Here is a 20,679-nt window from a genome sequence, read left to right as displayed (position 1 = left end):
CTTTACACAGCCCAGAACAGCACGCTCTCTCCAACCCTGGTAGCTTCCTGTCACCTTCACCACGTAAAAGCTTTATCTGGAAGTTTAGCATTAATGAAGTACTAGGTAGGATTAGCAATTAGCCAAATACATCTCCATTTTCCCATGCAGGTAATAATGCAATAGGTGAAAGCAAACAGGGAACGGGTATGCAATCATCTCCCTTATTCACTGGGATGAGGAAAGGGAAGCTGCCCACTTCTGCTCCTCTTTCTCTACCGCACCAGCCTCCATCAACCTCAGGTTGCCCCAAACCAGTCCCTTTGGAGCATCCTGCATGTCCAAGACGGCAGGGGACAAGATGATCTTCCCACAAGCAGAAATAGTTGCAGAAGCAAAAATATTACTGGTGGTCCATAGTACTTCTGGATATTGGCTGAGGGACACTTGTACCCATATTAGTCAGCTTTGACCCACTACATTTTTCAGTCCTGGCTGCTTGGGATTATTAACTCCAAACAGATGTATAAACAGATTATGCTGATGTGTGTATTTAGAAAAGTCACTCAGGTTTTTTGTTTGGTTGGTTAGTTTGTTTTTGGTTTTTTTTTTTTTGTTTGTTGTTTTTTGGGTTTTTTTGTTGTTTTTGTTTGTGGTTTTTTTGTTTTGTTTTTTTTTTTTTTTTTTTTGTTGTTGTTGTTGTTTTTTGTGGTTTTTTTTTAAAGTATTTATATCTAAAGCCAAACCACAGTATTTATATCACAGACACTTACTGCTTGCATGGAAAATTGTCATGGTTTTTCACTGGGCCACTATAATATTCCTGAAACCCACTTATCCACCAAAAGTCAAACAGCCCTGTCCTCACCAATATCCTGATCAGATAGAAGCTGCTGAAAGAGTGAGTAAAAACTTATTTTGAGAGAAAGTCCCTTGGAAGATCCCACTTTTAATAACTATTGCTTATTTGTTCTGTGCTTAGCTATGACAAGGACTGGCTGGGGACAAGGATATCTAACAGTGTTTGCTAGCCAGGGACTACGGATGGAGAGACACAGCAAGATCAGTGTGCATAAACTCAACATCCTCCTGCATCCCAAGAGAAAGAGACAGCCAGGCACTGCCTCAGAGATCCTGTCATCTCAGTGAACAATGTGCCAATTACATGGCTGCTCTTCATTAATTTCTTTAAAAACAGTTCATTGGGAAGGGGGTTTTATCCCAGTAAACCTTAAGCAACCTTAACTGCATGAGCTTTGCCTTTTGTCTTCAACAAAAAAGAAGAGTATTAGAGGTTTATAGAAAGACAAAGAAATATTGAGAAAAAATTTTAAGGCATTCACGGCCCTTTTGTTTTTCCTCTCCAGTACCACCCAAGCTACTTTCCAGGTTGGCTTACTTTTCCCAACACACAGCAGAGCAGGCATACCAGCCCCTCTAGTGCTGTTCTACGCTGACACAGACAACCCGTCTTCTCTATTCACTGAGCGCTCAACTAGGACCAAAAGCAAACGTGCTTGCTGTAATAAGAGTGTCTGATATGTGCATTTACATAGCCAGAACTGGAAAAAATTAGATGTCTCAAGAGATGGTTGTGAGCTAAGGTTTCCAGAGAGAATCAGGACCAGATCAGGAACAAATAAACCTAGTCATCCTACTTAGCAACTGCCTGTCAGCCGTTATGAAATGAATAGTTGGAGTTACGTCAGTTTTTTAGACAACAGATGTCTGCACCTTAGCACCCATTCATTACTTAGGGTTAATAACTGCACAAATATAAATTTTCAGGATTCAACAAAACTGTTCATCTCCCAAAGCTACTTACACATCTTTGTAGAAAGATCTGTGTTGTACTTTCCAATTCTGTTTTTTAAAAAGTAACATTTCTTAAAGGAGTTCACTAGTGAAAACATTTTTATAATCACAGTAAAATATAATGGGAATTAAATTACAGTACAATAACTCACACTTAGCTGCACAGAGGCCATTTGGCCGTCATCTCTGTGCCTGAATGTGCTGGACGTGAATTACTACACTGTAATTCACATGCTGTCACGTCTTATAGCTTAATTAATGCTGCACAAAAAAAAAAAAAAAAAAAAAAATCAAATCAGAGCGCCCAAAGTTGGTCACTAGAGATCAGAAACCAGCCTTGTCAGGAAACGGTTACAAATGAAACAAGCATCAGAGGTTACAGGCCTGCAGGGTAACACAACTCCCCCATTCCTATTGCTGTGAGAGCAAGCACATTTTTTACTACTGAAGCTTAGAAAGAAGCCCACATGCCATGCCACCGTATGTCATATGTGTTAGGAAGCCTATAGAAAAGGATAACTTCCAGGCACTAATGTGGGCCTTTGTCACCAGCTGCCTTCTGTAGTTCAAATCCTACAGTTCCAGCTTCATTGCAACTAGAGCTGTGCTGATAGCTAAGGGTTGTATGTCCCAAGGAAAGCGTGATTTGGTATGCATGGCAAGTGAAAAAAATACAAGATCTTGGTTCCCTCGATAACACAGGAAGATGCTATGAGCAGAGACAATTGCCAAACATGGAAGAAAAAATGAGAAAATCCCCTTAAAATCTCCTTCCTTATTTAGTGTGAAATTTAGACATGAAAGAAGTGGGTCTGCACACAGACCTCTGCACTGCTTAATGGTTTAAGCAACAATTAAATGGTGTATAGAGTCTTTGCAAGGTTGAATTTCACCCTCTATCAGCTTATAGATTGGTCAGTCATCAGATGGGGAACTAAATACTCCCAATTTTAGTACACTGCTACTAATGAAAGCACTGTAGTACATACACTAGAACAGCCATCCCTTTTTATCAGGAAAAGCCTTCCTTGATCACTTGTTCCACTATGGAAAAGGTGGCATGGCTACAGGTAATACAAATTGCCAAGAATAGCAAATATAAATATTTCAAGGATGATTAATCTTTTAAAACAATGAAGTTAAGCAGAAGCCTGGAAGTCAACTTGGCTATTTCACAACTAATAAAACATGTCTCTTGTATTTCATTTTGACTATATAAAGAGTATTATAGTAAAAGGCAATTATCCACCATTCACTAGCTAACATAACACTTGTACAAGTATAAAAGAAACACAGTATGTATTTTAAGCAGTGACAGTATTTCCACTGTATTAAAATAGTAGTGAGGCAAATGTTCAGCTCACATTAAACAGCACTCTGTCACCAAGGACCAGCTTGCTAGCATCATATATTCCCCCAAGAAAGATAATGCTGCTTGCTTTAACAGAATCATTGTCACCAGGCAACTACCAGTGCTGTTCAGTAATAAATATTTCTACTGTTCCCACAGAAACTGGCTTGGCATCTGGACCTGCTAATGCCTAGAGAGATCAGCTTGACCTTCGAGCGCCATCTTTTCATAAAGACACAGCCCTCCCTCACCACGGCTGTCTCCCAGAAATATGGGGAAGATGGTGCAGAAGCACGCAGGGTGAGAACAGGACAGCAGACAAGGCTCTCTTCCTTGCAGCTGCAATGACTTGAAAGGACTTCAAATTTCATTTTCTGCTTTGCAAATGATAAATTAGTTCAGCCCCATCTTCAACCAATTTTCATACAGAGAGACAAGATGGAATCTGTCCCTAAATGCAGGAAGGTCACTTTACAGCTAGGCCTCAACTCTGCATAAAGAAGTTCTTGGAGGAAACTCATTTTTTGGAAGTTCATTTCGGCACCTGTAGCCCTGCAAGTTTGGTGCTGTCAAGTGCCAGTAGTTGGCCTTAAGCTTCACAACAATACCAGGCTCCAGGACTTCTCAGGCTTTGTCGGAACTAGAACCCATTTTAGCCTAAAAACTTAGCTCTATCTCCAAAGTTATTTAAGAAATCTTTGTTGTACCTACAACTTGCTGTAGGATCAGATGACTCATCTAGCCTGTCCTAGCTGTAATAGCAAAATTACACTAATGTCAGATACTTACTGTTTGTCCTGTAATTCCAGCCAGGTTTTGGGTATATTATTGCCTAACTTCTGGCTTCAGTCTTGCTTAGCTTTGGGCAAGTGTGTGGTTCTAGCCCCAAAATCACATTGTATATCAAGAAAAATATTAAGAAACTTAAGTAATCACAGAAATGACTAACCCACCCCATGGATCATCAGAAGGGAACAGTCTGTAGCCCATTAACAAATATAAGGTTGAAACACATAAAAAATAACCCCAAGCATCTGCAAGACCAAGGAGGAGCCAACCCCCATAACTGACACTACACTTTGCCCCATCAGGAACCAGGATGCTGACAGCTCGCTCACAACACAACTGCAGGGCGAGTGTTCAGCATGAGAGGAAACAGGCAGATCGCCATCCCTGTTGACTTTATTGCATTTGTAACTAGCTCCAACAGAAACCAGGCAATTTGAATTATTCCTTTAATCTGAGTAATAACAAGTCATTGTGCATTTTTGGATTAGACTGTTAAAGCATTAGAGTATCAACAACAACAAAATAATCATTCTTTGCATCCCGTCATGAAATTGTGAACACAATACAATCCTTAAAATAATTTTCAATTAAATAATAATAAAACAATCTGATGTGATGATAAAGATCTTTGCATACAACAGGCCTCCAGATCTTCTCAAAGCCTAAAATAAGTTACTTGTTTGGAGACATGCAAAATTTCACCCCACAGTAATCACTACGGTATCCTTCCTATCCTGCTATTAACAGCATGCAGTTCTGAATCCTTTTATCTCTATTATTATTTTTGTCCAGCAGTCTGGAAGTTTTAAATCTCAACTCTGAGCCACACATGAGCATGACAGCAATGTGACAGAGCAGGTGTACGTCTCTCTGGGCTTGCAAACTGAGCTGCTGCCTGTCACGTCCTTCTCATCTCGGGTGAACTTTGACAGTGTTCATTTGTGGGTGAAGAGAAATCTGCTTTGTTTGGGGTCAAGGGGAGGAAGGCCAAGGAAGATGAGAACAGCTGCTCATTCCAGAGAATGCCTCTGGGAAATCCACCTGTTAGAGGCAAAGAGGATCAGTTTGCTCAGGTGTACATGGGGGGACACATGCCAAGGAGCACTTTCCTGGGAGTCCAGGTCTTCAGATGCTTTGGGAAAAGCTTCCAAACAGGGGCAAAAAGGAAGCAGGAGTGCAAAAGCCCTGCCCATAGCAGAGCCCTTGCAAAGGATGACAAAGCCTTTGTTTTTGCTGTTGTTGCTGATGGCTTGGGATTTTTTTTATTCCCTGGTATTTTTGCTTTTTATTTTGTCTAATTCTCTAATTTTGTATAATAGGTTTAGTTTTATCCAACAGATGGATTTACGGGCTTTGCCAGAGCTTAGAAGAGGGGATAGCTTTCTAGGGGATTCTACACTGGTCCTAGTCATGCTGCTTATGCAAGCTGTAAGCTATTTTCCATTCAGGTGAAGGGGAACAGTAAAGAAATCATCCACTACTCAAATCTGCTATTATCTGAAGTATTTCACATGGTTTCAGTTTTTTCTGAGCCATGATCAGAGCAGTCTGAGTAAAACTAGACAGTACAGCAGCTGTGCAGTTAGGGTCTAGCAGATTAACATCATCACCAAGAAATCGCAAGGATTCATGACTTTTTCCCCTTTCATTATTTCTACAGCTTATCAACAAGATGACATTGTACCAGGGCAGTATCCTGGAAGATTATTTTTCATCTTGCAGATTGCTGAAGTCATACACCCTTTGACTCCACACCTGTCATCACAACCCAAGACACACAATACAGTCCAAGAAATGAGATAGCTAAAAAAAAGGCCCCTCAATAAAGCCTAAAGCAACCAAAACAAACAAAAAAACCCCAACAAATTTATGAGATCACTGGCCTAAGAAATCTGTCTATGATGTAGCTACCACTACAGATGAAGAGACTGTATCAGGAAACTCAAAAAGGGAATTAGAAGCACCAAGGTCAGTCTGTAGCAGTAGTTTGTGTCAACTCTGGAAATCTCTACAGTACAGGAGTTGTTCTAGCCCATGAAACAGGAACGCAAATGCTCAAGTTCTGTTAAGCATAAAACATGAAAGCCTTCTATATACAGTGAAAGGGGATTATTAAATGGAAAAAAAAAAAAAAAAGGCAGGGCTTAACTAGACTACTTTTATACGCAAAGTGAAGCTGTGGCACGTGTTTAAACACACATATACTGTCTTCAGGCTAGCAGGAATTCAGCTGATACCTCCTTGCCATTCACTTTAGGCAGCCTTCTATAGGTGCTTGCAGGGAGAGGGGCAGCAAGGGAGAGCACCTGAATGCTATCAGATATTCACAGTCTCTGATTTCAAAGCCTTGGAAGCCCCATTAGACTATTTATTCTGACCTTTGATGCAACTCAGATTTTTATATGCATGTCCTTCGGTCTCCATGGGGAACTGGATGGGCTTTTGATTGCCCAGTGTTAGCTGATACCAAAAATATTTATCAAACATCACATCACACAGTGAAACTGCAGTCTTCTCCCTTCATTTAGTATCAGGAACGCACCACACTTGAACAACCAGATATATGCTCAGTACCTGCTTCACCCAAGAAAGGCAACAGGCCAAAGTTTTGAGGTGGTAGCTGCATCCTGGCCAATTTTAAGAGATCAAAACAGAGAGAACAAAACCAAGTCCTTTGGCTCAGAGCAAAGATCTTCACTCTCCACCCACCATTCGAAGGTGGCTGTGAGCCTCTACTGCAGCTTCACTAGCAATTTGTAGCAATCAGGTAACACATGTGTGTTGGCTAGATGTGTGGTGGTCAGATTTACCACCACTGACTGCTACAAAAACCACAAAAAACCAAGAGCCACACCCTGTACATTTACTTTGTAGAAAAACGTAAAGAGTAGAAATATTTCCAGGCACCTAATTTTTACAACTCTGGTGTTTGCTTATGTGTAGCATAATGTAACTCCTAGAATACTTGTGACATTTTCATTTAGTGTGACTATCAGGAAGAATTTTCCAGCTACAGTGGCACTGTGAATTTAAAACAGAACTGCCAGAGGCATATTGAAATTGTTAATTGCTTTAACTGTTAATATTGTTTAATTATAAAGATTTACAAAACATTTACCATTTAAATTTCCTGGAGAAGAATGGAGAGCACCTTTCCTAATAGCTCTTTCATTCCACCCCAATTGGTTGGATCAGTTTAAATATTCATTCTAATTTTCAAGTCAGCGAGGAGTTTTGTTTGAAGAACGATAGTACTGATAACCTTTGTGCCCAAAGGTGTTATAAGTGATATGAGCAGACAGGTGGTTCTCTGTAGGTATGCTCAGCCAATTACACATATTTCATTTTTTAACCTCCTCCTTTGCTGTAAAACAGTGCTTTAGTGTCTCAGCACATACACAGTGCATGTAAAGCACAAAAAGTCTGATGAATATTTTAAAAGCAGGGGCCCACAGTCTGCATACAGGGAGTCATGTTATTTATGGTCATGCTCCTACTGAACAGTAATTAAAAATGAGATCCTTGGTGGAGCTCACCTTCCATTTAGGTCTAAGGAAAATAAGGCAACGAGATTTTCCAAAGCTCTGCTCTGAGCATTTAGCAATTACCATTGCAAATCAGAGTTTCTGAACCCCTCAGCACTTATGAAACCTGGCAACTTACTTCTGGGGCCTACAATTGGGGTTCTCATATCAAAAAAATCCATTCCCCGGGCCTCAAAATCTTCCTGCAAAGAATTAATACATGTCAGATTTCACTTAACATTTGCCTGGCTAAAAAAAAAAAGACCAAATTTTCTGCTAGAGCTCTGTATTGGGTTTGTGTGGCAAGGTTTTGGTAGCTGAGGGGCCACAAGGACGGCTTCTGTGAGAAGCTGCCAGGAGCTTCCCCCATGTCCAATGGAGCCGACGTCAGCCAGCCCTGAGACGGACCCGCCACTGGCCAGGGCCGAGCCCAGCAGCAGCAGTGGCTGCACCACTGGGATAAGGTATTTAAGAAGGGGAACAAAAGCCTGTGCAGTGGCAGCTGTAGCCAGACAGAGGAGTGAGAATATGTGAGAGATGCAACTCTGCAGACACCAAGGGCAATGAAGAAGGAGGGTGAGGAGGTGCTCCAGGCACCAGAGCAGAGATTCCTCTGCCACCTGTGGGGAAGACCACGGTGAGGCAGGTTGTCCTTCTGCAGCCCATGGAGGTTAAAAGTGAGCAGATCTCCACCTGCAGCCCATGGCGGAGCAGGTGGGTGCCTGAAGGAGGCTGTGACCCCACGGGAAGCCCACACTGGAGCAGGCTCCTGGCAGGACCCGTAGCCCCATGGAGAGAGAAGCCCACACTGGAGCAGGTTTGCTGGCAGGACTTGTGACCCCGTGGGGGACCCACGCTGGAGCAGCCTGTTCCTAAAGGACTGCACCCCGTGGAAGGGACCCACACTCGAGCAGTTTGTGAAGAGCTGCAGCCCACGGGAAGGATGCACATCAGAGGAAATTCATGGAGGACTGTCTCCTGGGGGAGGGACCCCATGCTGGAGCAGGGGAGGAGTGTGAGGAGTCCTCCCCCTGAGGAGGAAGGAGTGGCAGAAACAGTGGGTGATGAACTGACCACAATCCCCAGTCCCTGTCCCCCTGCACCGCTCAGGGCGAGAGGTAGAGAAATCGGGAGTAAACTCGAGCCTGGGAAGAAGGGAGGGGTGGGAGGAAGGTGTTTTTAAGATTTGGCTTTACTTCTCATCATCCTACTCTGATTTTATTGGTAATAAATTAAACTAATTTCCCCAAATCAAGTCTGTTTTGCCCATAACAATAATTGCTGAGTGATCTCCCTGTCCTTATCTCAACTCACCAGCTTCTTATTATATTTTCTCTCCTCTGTCCAGCTGAGGAGGGGAGTGATAGAACAGCTTCGGTGAGCACCTGGTGTCCAGTCAGGGTCAACCCACCACAAGCTCATACACCCCCAACAGCACAGCACAGCAGCTCGGCCTGACACTATTAGCTCAGTCCTCAAATGCTACCAGTGCAGCGCAGCGCTACACCTAATGACTCTACATTGCTGGGTGGGTTACACAGTGTGCCAGGCTAAGGCAACTATACTGATTATGGTTCTTCTCTGCTCAGGGTCACTGAGATTATGGGAGCCTTCATCTTTCAGCAGAGCACAGAAACATCCGCTGCAATGCTTGAAATCAGTCTAACACGATGTGGAATAAGATCCCACACCCTGGAGCTGTGGCTAAGGGGGGACATGGAGCCCCTTACTGAGCAGTATTCACAGAAAGGAAACTCATTTCCATGCAGAGTCCAGGAGAGACAATCCCAGTGACAGACAACAGAATAGGTTTGGGCATGAGTTTGCCTTAACATAGCAGCTAAACTCGGTAACAGTAATCTTTATGTGTGAACAGAGCTCTTTGTTTCAGGACTTAACTAGTCATAATACAGCCTGGGAATTCAAAGACCTGGGGTGGAAGCAGGGAGAGAAATCAACATCCTGGAAAAAAAAACCACACCATTAGGTAAAAGATGTAGGCAAAATACTTGTTATTTTCTATTCTCTCTTCCCTTCCCATAATCAGATTTACACCATCTCTCACTCACCATGGGCTAACGGTGTTAAGAGCATTGTGAAGAACAGCAGCTGTGATGACCACATGACTGTGAAGGAGGACTTGAAAGTATCCCAGCAAACGAGGGTTCAAACAAAACAAGGTGAGTGTCCTCCTGCACTTGCTTCCAACACTTCAACTGTTGGCCTTCAATTCACATCCGAAAAGGGGAAAAATACAATAAAAAATAATAATAAAAAAAAAAAATCCCACAACCAGTATCCAGAGTCTGAGACCTACAAATGAGAAAGGAAAAAAAATGCAGTTAGTAAAACAGTAAGATAGGTGTTTTCAATCAAGCCTTGCTGTGTTTCTTTGCTGCCAACAGCTGTAAAGGCAAATGTGTCTTCCCCACCCCCCAGCCCTTCAGATGTATGCACATTCCTACACAGAACAGGAATTAAAATTTGTCCCTGTGTAGAGCACCAGTTTGTGCATCACTAATGCTCTGCTCTCTCAAAACAGAGCTTAAGACAGCAGTTTTGAACAGCAATGCCCATGGGTCCAGAGAGTCCACAGGCTTGAAAGCTGACTGGAAAGACAAGTCCTATCATACATACATGGGACTTCTAAAACAGGCTGCAACTCTCCTGAAAATGTTTGGGTGTCTGTAAATGAGAATCCAGCAAAAATTCCAGAGCTGAAATGGGTTTAACTGGTACCTAGGCTCTGTGCTGATCTCTTAAACTGAAATAAGTTTCTACCTTAGCCACTTCTTTTTCACCTAAAACCCTCAAGTACAGAGAGGGCAAAGAGTAAGTGCAGGCCCCTGAAAGAACACACTTGCCAGCACGCTGGCAAGTCAATGAACTGCTGACAAGAGAGGTCACTTTGCCACTTGATCTAGCCAGCCCATACCTGTGAGCACACATGGGAAGCACTGTGCTTTAGGAGAAAATTCAACTCAGGGTTGTGACAGAGCGGCACTCCCTGGCCTGGCTCCCTCTTCCCTTCAAACAGAAGCCTTTTTTCAATATATGTAAACACACCCACACCAGCTTGGCTGGTCCCAGCGTAGGGGATAAGGCACCCAGACAACAATCCCGCTTTCTCTTTAACCTCCTGCACTTTATGTAATTCAGGTGGACACACTGGCCGAAAATTATCTATGCAAACATCCACTACTTGTCCTCAATGACCTGGGCCAAGCCCAGGGCTTCCCCAAGTAGCCGAGCACTGCACTCTTTTCTGCCAAGACCTTTCACTCCCTTCTGCACCTCTCCTATGCCTCTGCTGTTGAGGCTAACACCAAGATATCAGGCAGTGGGATCAGTAATAATGGTTTGGGAGCGTGTCTGCTGACGGTATGCCTAAAAGTCTCTCTATGCCCCCATTTGAGGTGTCCTGTATGGCTTTTCATCACTCAGACTGGACCAGGCTTTGAACCCAAGTAGAGCCTAAAAGTCACACTTATCCCACAGCTACTTTCATATGGTGACTGCCAGTGATTTAGTCACTCACTCCTAGTCGAGCTCCCTAGTTATTCATTGTAGGATTAAAAATAATTGTCTCATCCATCCCACATGCTTACAGGAAAGCACGGGGAAAATCTGAATCCATGCTTGAATAGAAACATTCACTTATTTAATTGGAGAAAGTATTCCAGCTTCCCATCATTTTAATCTCTCAAGAAGAGGCTAGATGGCCACAGTGACTCAAACTTGGCAGGAAAAACATAACTATACAAAGTTAAACCATGGCATCAGTTTGAGACACTGCTGACTTTGAAATGATGATAAAATATGAGGAATTGAAAAGTACTTTGCATATCTGTTTTGAACTCCCTAGACTCTGCAGCCTTCACAGCACTGGTCTAACTAAAAATCTCTCAAAAAATCTCTGATCAACAGAAGTTATTCTTCTCTGAGCAAAGAGGCTGTTTTTGCCAACTTTTGTTCTTACTCAAAACTCAGTTTGAGCCAAAAAGCTATATGAAAAACTGTGCTGCATGCCATTGTGATGTGGGTATATTTCTGAAACTCCGGCATGACAAAGTGGCCTTTGTTTTGCCTCCTATCTTTGCTGATCAACTAAATCAAACCCTGCATTGTTCAGAACCAAAGTCTACAAGGAAGCTGCATTTTTTCTGATAAATATATCTGCTTGCACTGCCAAGATTTTATTCTCCTCCTCTACTCTCCAGTCTATTCCTGTAATTTGTTACCTCTAATGTAGTATTTAATTTCTAAAGCTTTTTCTCAGTTTGGTAACTGGGGTGCCTAAAAAGCCCAAGGTCAATATGCAGTCAAGTGACTTCTTTACAGACATCCTAGAAATTAAAACTTAGCTCAAGCTAGGACTAACCAGAATGGTCACTGATAATATTTAAAGCCTGTTTTCCAAAAGGGGACAAGACTTATGAATATTTTAAATCATACATTCTAAACAGCAATCAGGTTTTCTGTTTATATTTTAGGAGGCTACCAGTACACACTAAACTACACCACTGGCAATTATTTATGCATGCTTTTTCTACAGCATCCTCTGTAAAGTTTTAAAAGTGAGCATCTTTTTGTGCTACAAAATTTGAAAAGGCATACAGAGATGGCGGAAGGCTATTCCAGATCAGGTACACTTCTCTGAAGCAAAAGCTCAGCCAGGCAGTAAAGGAGTGGAAGTTTGTTTTCTGATTTTTATTTAAGCTGAATCAAGTTCTGCATAATTTAAATCAGTTAGAGCTAGCATTATGGAGCAGTAAAAAGTTTATCAGTGTAAACTCAAGAAGCCACAAATTAATTATGCTACCTATCCCAGATAAGGGACAATTGTCAACAAAATATTTACATCGTAGCCTTTAAAATTGTTTTTATCTCTCTATGTATTCCTGCATGATAGGATTCAAGCATTTTTCCTATGGTCTCGTGTTCTGGGCCTGAATGAGCTAAAGGATTCACCTGCCCTCTGCAGAGTCCAAACACTGATTTTGGGGACAGTAGTCTTGCAACCATCAGAACTGCAAATAAACATTTTATCCTACTGGAAAGAGCATTATCCAGCCACAAGGCTCCTGTGCAAAACAAAGGTGATGGCAGTAGCTCAGCATTATGCACCATTTAGTCCGGTTGTAAATCTGTCCCAATATTCTCAGCCCTACCTTCCTTCTTGCCAGAGTAGAACAAGCCAGAGACACAGCCTGTCAGGTTGTGCCTGTGCCCTAGCTGGCACAGCCTTGCCCCTAAGTCTGCTCCTACAAAGACTTCAACCCCTCAGGCTTAAGCTCATACACAAATCTTAAGAAATACACAGTGTGTCTGGAGAAATGCCAAAGCTGTTTAGTAACACAGGGCACCATTATACTGATCAAATACATTCTAATGATACAAAATTCTGGGTGGTTTTATATTTCACGTAAGCAAATAATCATAGTGCGTTTGTGAACTGGGTACCTGCAGGGGAACATATAGACCAGAAACTAGTGGAACCACCCGTTTTCTTAATGGTCACACAACCCCTCTCAAGCAGCGTTATGAGATGCAGAAAGAGGCATGAAAAACAAAAATCACTTAATCTTTGGATTACCTCCAGGATAAAGTACAGCCAAAGAGAGCAACTCAAGCACGTATCTGTGATCTGTTCAGTGCAATGTTACGTTTGCTGGTGCAAGAAGGGGATATCCAATCACAGTGAAAAATTTAAGGGCTACACTTGACCTAAGGGGTTTGGAATTGAACCACAAAGACAACGTAGCCTGCGATGATTTAAAAAACAGTTCTTCTGCTTATTGACCCTTCTGCCCATAGGGCTGCCCCCGACACCCTCACAGTCTCATCTGCTGCCAAGCATCGCCCAAGCCGGATTTGCATGCTGGCAGTTCCCAGAAATCCAACTCAAAGCAGTACTGACAGAGTAGGAGAAAGCCAAAGGAAACTAAGGCCTCACGATGAAGAGCAGTGAAGTATTCGCCAAGATGTTGTTCATAAAAGAGCATTATAGATACACTGACAAACTCAACGTGTACCCAAGTCTGTTCTTCAGCAGTTGATGTCAAGCAGCACATGGAGCATTTTCTGAGCTCATCTGTCAACGGTCTACAAGAAGGGTGAAAAAGAAAAGGAAACCAGTTCATCTGGTGAGTGAACAGATAAGCTGAATTCAAAGTAGAATTTAGAGCAGCACAAGCCAAACCTGTCAGAAATCAACTTAATTACTGCCTTCCTCCAAACATGAGCATTTGCACCTGCACGAAGCTGGACACTACCCTTCTCACATGGCAAAAGCTGATTGCCTTCCTCAGGTATCTAGCATTTTCTAGACAGTTGGGGTATGGCCACGGGAGGGACAAGAGTGTTTTACAAGGGGGCGTATTAGCAAAAGCCCGACAGAAATGCCCTGTTTTTCTTATTCAGTCTTGAAGCAATTTTCCCCCCACCACTGAAAATGTGCATAGTAAAACTAGCTTAAACAAATCAGTGATGCAAGGATTAGTTTATATTTCTTAATAGAGAAGATTCCTGCACTTATCTCCTCCTTTGGCAGGAGTTGTTTATGAAGTAGAAAATAAGAGAGATGTTTCAAACAAATATTGATTAAATCCACTATTTACAAGGAGAAAAGTTTGGAAGTAATTAAAATCCTTGAAGCTGATGGGCCAAGCTGGAACCATGGATGTAATTCACCATTCTCAGCATCTGCTACTTGAGACAATTTATTCCAGACAACATTTTCAGTAAGAAGAGAGGGAAGAGGAATAATGCCATCAAGGAAAAAGATAACATGCAATGTCTGCAACAGTAAACTAACTGCAATTTAATGTTAGAAAATTTATTTTAAGTAAAAGAATGACCTGTACTGCTACTTCCATCATGAACAGCTGAACAAAAGAATTGTTACAATATATTGGGTCATGAGTTTGCAAAACACATTTTCTTCATTTTTTGCAACATTAGTGAAAAAGTTTTGCCCCTCCCACCTCCTTCCACCTTTACCCTGTTTCAAATTCTTTTCCCTGTCAGGTACTCAGGATGTGGCTCCACAGACATCTACAGTGGCAGCAACACAACCTGCCATGTAAAAGGTCACACAGACATTATTGATGGTATAACACAGGGGAAGCAGGGCAAGAGCAGGCTTCACTCCTGGCATTTCAATGGAACCACATTCACTTTCTCTACTAGCTACTTACTTAAGTTACCACTACAGGGATGTAGTTATTTGTGGGCAGATTTTTCCATGAGCATTTTTAGGAAGACAGGAACATGTTCCCGAGACACATAAAAATTTACAGGCAATTCCATTTATCTGTGTCTGCATTTAGCCCAGGAGAAAGTTCACCCTATGCTGCAAATGCTCATAAAGTCAGAGTTCTCACAGAGTTCAGGAAATCAGGCTATTGTTTCTCAAAATGTCAAGTGGCAGCCATGGCTTTTGGCTCTTCATTTCAGGTTTTAAGTTTGCTAGAGGAGATGCACTGTGAGACCCGGTGAGCCTTCTTAAGGCGAGTGGACTCACCAACTTGTGGTTCAACCTGCTCACATCTATGTCTTCTTTCTGTACTGCAGACCCTGCTCCCATTCTCTCTCACAGGGCTGTAAACTCAGAAGGAAACTCCACAAACCTCAAACCCCATATGCACAAAACTACAAGGTACTTCCCAGTCTGTATTTCCAAACAAGGTTTAAAACGCGCACTTGTGCCTCTGCCCCAAACTGCACATTCCTGTATATTAACATTCATTTCATCTATACTGTTTGAAAACTTAAGATCATTCTGCCATTTACTCCTCCTTTACATCTTACATAGCACTCGAAGCAGTAATTTTAAAAACCTTAAAAGCAAGCAACAATGGCAACATCTAATAAGTTTGTGCTCACCCTAGATTCTCGGGTAGCACTGAAGTGCTACTTATGCTCATGCCAGAGAAGAGGCTGAGGCAGCAAGGACCCACTGTCAGCTCAAACCAAGCTGCATTAACCACCTGTTTAGGCTATAATTTAAAGTGACAAAGAACTCTCTAAATGTAGTACAGGATTTGCTGCAAAATAAGTCTCAAGTGTTAACTGAGTTAATTCATTTCAAATTAATCAAGCCTTTGATAAGAGTACACCTGAACACAGACTGACTGAATATAGTAGCTTTTTTTTTTTCCCCCCCCTGCGTGGGTGAAATGGAGGCTTTTGTGCCTTTCCAAAGGTCAGAAGGGGAACTTCAGGTATCAGCAGCTTGTTGGTTTTCCCATTCAATCCAGGATCAAAGCAATTTCAGTAGAAAAATCAAACAGCAGAATAATCAAACTAAAAATGAAGTTATTCACACATCCTGTGACTTCACATGGGAGGATGGAGGAAGGAACAGAGAGAAAAGGAAGAGTCTTGGAAACATGGTCCAAAAGATTAGGAAGGTTGTACCGAATTGTACACATGAATAATCACAGCTACTGAATGCTCCAGACTTTCTTTAAGTGCCTGGTGGTTGTCCTCAGCAATATACTTCATTACAGATTTAAAAGAGGAAGGTACATCATTCACAAGGTCCCTACATGTATACAAATATATGATAACACATGCAAAATTTCAAAAGGTGCAGGGGTATTCCTCTGAGGATGTGGTAAAATATGCAAATGTTTGTATTGCATTACCACCCCTAGATCAGCAGTCTTTCTGAAAACTGATTAGGAAAAACTTGGTACTCTCAGTGGTTAAGCACCACCTACTAAAGCAGCTTGCAGCTGCCAAGAAGCAAGTCAGCTTCCCTACCACTCCAAACCCATCAGGGGAAAAAACCCTACAAGTCTTGGGAAAAGCTATGCAGCTCTTTGCACAAGCTGCACAGCACTGTGAACTTCTGACCACTTGAAACAATCCTACTTCATCATCCTATACAGCAATTATTACAACAATGTTCTGCAAATTTTTAGGGAGGTGTTAAGGTCCTTCTCAAAAATTTATTATACCTACCTAACACACCATCTTTCTCAAATGTTTTTGTTAGTAGCACATTTTTTATAGAGGGGAAATAATACATAGGCAAGCACTCCTCACAGTATTGCCAACAGTTTTGATTTCACTGCAAAACTCAGTATGTGGCAGCTCCTTGCAATAATGAAAATTTCAGCTTTCTTTTCAAGTAAATTTCTCCTTACAGAGAAAAGCTGAAAAATAAGACTCAAATGCAGCTCAGAGGCTTAGTAAACCAGTGGTAAATAAACATAACTCAACATATTTATTTGATTTGAAATTCACATGACTTTTAATCAAATGTCAATTTTTTCTATGAATGATTCATGATGTTGAAAGCCTAGGTTTGACAATACTCTCGTAATGCTTATTTGCATTCTGCAGAGCCTTTAGCAATTCTTCTGTGACAAATAAAACATGTGTGGTACGTGCATTGAAAGTGGAGACAAGCTTATGACCAGGGTCAGCATAATTTTAACTTCCCTTTGCTACCATTAGCAGAGCCTGTATTTTTAAGGCATCGCCTCTCACATACACACTGGCCCCATTTATTCAGGTGCCATACCATGGCTGTAATTGTGACAGCACAGATTCTGCACTGGGTCTTGCTTTAACCTGAGGAAGTGACAGCCTACAAGGAGAAAATTAGCCAAAGGAAATAACAGAAAATTCCAGGGGAGTTCAAATAGCGCATCCTTAAGTGGAGTGTGATAGTGGAACCAGATGAGAAATATTCATAAATACCTCTGCGTGCAGCCTTTAAAATAATTTTCAATATTCATTTACCCACCCTATCTCTCCCTTCCCACTCTATCTCCTTCATACCACCTCTAATTTTCTTCCTTTCCTCTTCCTGGCAGGAAGGGACCTCTTTAACTTACATTGACCAAAATTGTCTAGCAGCTGCAGATATAGAGGAAGAGTTTAGTGCCATTTACCATCACAGGAAGATTGGGCTTTGAGGGCGGGTTTTCTTCCTGGGGGTCGTGTAGGGGAATGCAGGTGGTGGCCATTTCTCATTTGCCTACAGCCCAAAGCCCATAAGGGTGGGCCCCATCTCCCTATACATCAGCCAGGAGCAGGATGGTACGTAGGCTTTCAGAGCTGTTTGCTCCCTAAAAGTAGCGTATGCCGGAGAAGAATCTTACTTGCAAAGATAATGGTGAGCCCTTTTCTGTGGGCCCTGCAATTCAGAAAAGGGGGAAGGGACTGCCTTGGCACACTGCTTTTCACAGCCCAGTTGGCCACCCAGCTCTTTGGATATGAAGGTTAAACAGCAGAGTTAAAGACATCAACACCTACAGAGAACTGAGCACGGCTGAGCTGAAGCAGAAAGCCTGGCCTCTATGACGGCTGGTTTCACAGGGCCCACAGCAGCAGGGATCTGACAGACAGCAACAAGTGGACCAAAATACCAGGGTTACAACTGCATTTGTCATAGGAAGCAGTACTTTTGACAACATCGGATTCCTTCAGCCTCTGACTTACTCCAGCTCCAGTCACTACTCGCATGTGTAACTATATGCGGTAATAAAAAAGGGAAAGAGTACCACTTGACTGAGCAATTGAAGTGAAAACAGCAGCAAAGCTGTAATCTATTCCTATCCGTAAAATGTGTCTCCAGCACCTTTTTATTCTGCTCTTGCTTGCTATCCCTTTCTCAAGTGGATGGTAACAGATATTATTTGTTTTGCACTAAGAAAGTGTAATTTCGTTCACTTTTTGTGCTGAGTAGTAAATTAACAGGCAGTATAAGCAAGGTCAGTTGCTTTTCCCATTTAAAATGCACTGCTCTGTAAAGAATTAGAGTAACAAGAGATCACCTATACACACAACTCTATGCGCACATGCACACTATCAAATGAAACAAAAATCACTGACAAATAAGATTAATGGCAAAATCCAGGTGAATAACACATTCTTACAAGAAAGTTATCCAGGAAAAAGTTAAGCTTAATTGTCTTCCAGAACTGTTATGATGTAATAAATGTCTATTAATGTTTAGCAGCAAATTGGGTTTTAATGATCATTGCTATTTTTGGCTGGTGGGTGACATGTAGTTTAAATATAAACCAGATTTATGTTTTATACCAGGATGACTTTCTCAGATGACTCTCCTTGACTTAACCTCTTCACACCCCACAAGACATTTAATATAATTTTATTTCTAATAGACTGTGAGCCAATAGGATTGTATTTGCTACTACTGATGTTTTCAATGAGAAATAAAATCAATGAGGTTTATGCTGAAGATAAGTGTGATTAGTTAAGTGTAAGTGGCTTGGAAAATACTAGGAGGGTTACATTATTCAACCAAATGCTGCAAATTAAGAAAGAGTCTGTGTAGAAGTTAAATCTGTGAAAAACTCGTGACCTTGCTGTGTTTGAGAAATCTTAGCTAGAATTTGTTCATTGGGGGCACTCTCAAAAATGAGTATTGGTAGGTGAGAAACTTTGTCTCATTTTTCAACATAAGCAATGAACCTTAAGCATTCATACCTACAATGAAAAAAAAAAAAAAATAAAAACCTTCTTCATTAACCTAGAGACAATAAAGTAGCCCAGTGGGTTGCTAAGAGAAAAATAAACAGCACTTGATGTAGTATAGAAACAGCAGGCAAGTGAGGCCAAGCCAGTCCACAGACTGACTGGGAAAGCAAGACAGTAACACAAAAGCATCATTCTGCATCATTAAAAAAAAAAAAAAAAAAAGAGACAAGCATGCAGAAGAATAAATGTTGCATCTAAATTCCTAGGTGTGGTATTTTCCAATGTGCTACATACACAAGAATAATAGAAAAAGTAATAGGCCAAATAACAGAACAAAAAGTATTTACAGCTCCCTACAGCAAATGTTTGTGTAGTAATAACAAAGAGCCTGTTTTCTCACATTTTACCACATTAATGACTTCTGTTGCACATTAATCAAGAGTCCAGCCTCTTTGATCTTTGGGGGGGGGGGGGGGAGAGCGATATAATTATTGCACTCATTTTCTGCACAGATACTTTTGTTATTATTTATATTCTGCTAACAGAGGTCAACATCTAACCCAAAGCCTAGTTATGAAAGGTTCTGGGCGTTCCCACAGAAAAACACAGCTTTCCTCCTCCTCCCCCTTTCCTCCCTCATATTATCCAATCAGCAAAGAATGGGAGGAAAACACTCTTCTGCAGAGAACAGAGGTGTAAAGAGATAGTGGCTGGTGATTTCCATGTGTGCCCTTGCAACTCTGAAACCAAGCTTCAGCCAAAAAGTGGACTGTTTCCATCTGACTTTGATAACAAGTGGTAAATACTCAAGATTTCCTTAACCCCTGCAAAAGCAGCTCTACCAGTGAGAGCAACTGAACCCAGCCCAATCTCTGATGAAAATATTTTGGCATGCCCCCCCACTCCCTCCTAGTAATTGACAGTTGCCTTAGCTTTGTCCCTCTCTGAAGGAGTACTTTGGAGGTCTTTTAGGTTAGCAGGGAACCCAGTCTCTTTCCAGGCTACTACTTCAGCACTGAAACTCAATTAGCAAACTGGGTAGCAAAGCTCCCATCGAACCTAATAGAAATGAGGTAATATCCTTGGCATCCCTCTTACTGGCTTCACAACGCTGTAGGACAAGGCTACAGCCCATATTGTATAAAATGCTGCTAAATGCCTGTCTGGAGAAAACATGAGGGCTCAGCTGTGTGTGAAGGTACTCACTCGGGTGCCACCCCGTGCCATCAGTTCCCCTTCACACGCAAGCTGAAAAAATGCAACATCTTTGGTCTCCTTCCTAATGAGGAGCATCATACAGCTATATGCAACAGCAATTTGCAGTCCAAAGGGGCCACTGTGCTACTGCTGAAAGTCAACGCTTTTCTTGGTACAAAGGATACTAGAAACTCTGGATGGATAAAATATTTATATAATACAGATCACAAACTTCCCTTTTCGCTTTTGAAGTAAAACAAAGGCCAGATATTTCCAGCTGAAGCTACAAGAGGGGTCTTAACTAAACAGAGCATTTAAACCCGGCTGGAATTTCACCAGGAGCTCCCAGCTGAAGCCTCCGCTCTTGCATCGTGACCTGGCATCGCAAAGATCCACATGGTGACCAGTTCTTTTTCAAAGGGACTGGACCCTGAATTCTTGCAAAAGGTATTTTTAGAGACAAAATACTTGCTTTCTGCAAAAGAAAAGCAGGTTTTTCAAAAAAAAAAAAAATCTTACTCCAGTAAGCACGTGTGCTTTTTACAGCGTACTATAAAGTTTCTA

General features: G+C 41.7%; 1 protein-coding gene across 26 annotated transcripts in view; it reads right to left on the bottom strand.

Moving 5' to 3' along the window:
* The window catches only part of ADGRL3 (adhesion G protein-coupled receptor L3), a 520,467-nt gene that overhangs the window by 327,126 nt on the left and 172,662 nt on the right, over positions 1-20,679 (bottom strand). For all 26 annotated transcript variants that reach the window (XM_042796493.1, XM_042796492.1, XM_042796511.1 and 23 more), the window contains one exon: positions 9,528-9,771. In XM_042796493.1, the coding sequence (XP_042652427.1) occupies positions 9,528-9,582 (55 nt within the window). In that variant the 5' untranslated portion in view covers positions 9,583-9,771. The remainder of the gene's footprint in view (positions 1-9,527; positions 9,772-20,679) is intronic.

The sequence above is a fragment of the Tyto alba genome, unplaced genomic scaffold (genome assembly GCF_018691265.1).
Source record: "Tyto alba isolate M040663 unplaced genomic scaffold, T.alba_DEE_v4.0 Super-Scaffold_23, whole genome shotgun sequence".
Classification (NCBI taxonomy): Eukaryota; Metazoa; Chordata; class Aves; order Strigiformes; family Tytonidae; genus Tyto; species Tyto alba.
Note: the sequence above shows the minus strand (reverse complement) of the source record. Positions and strands in the feature narration are given on the sequence as shown.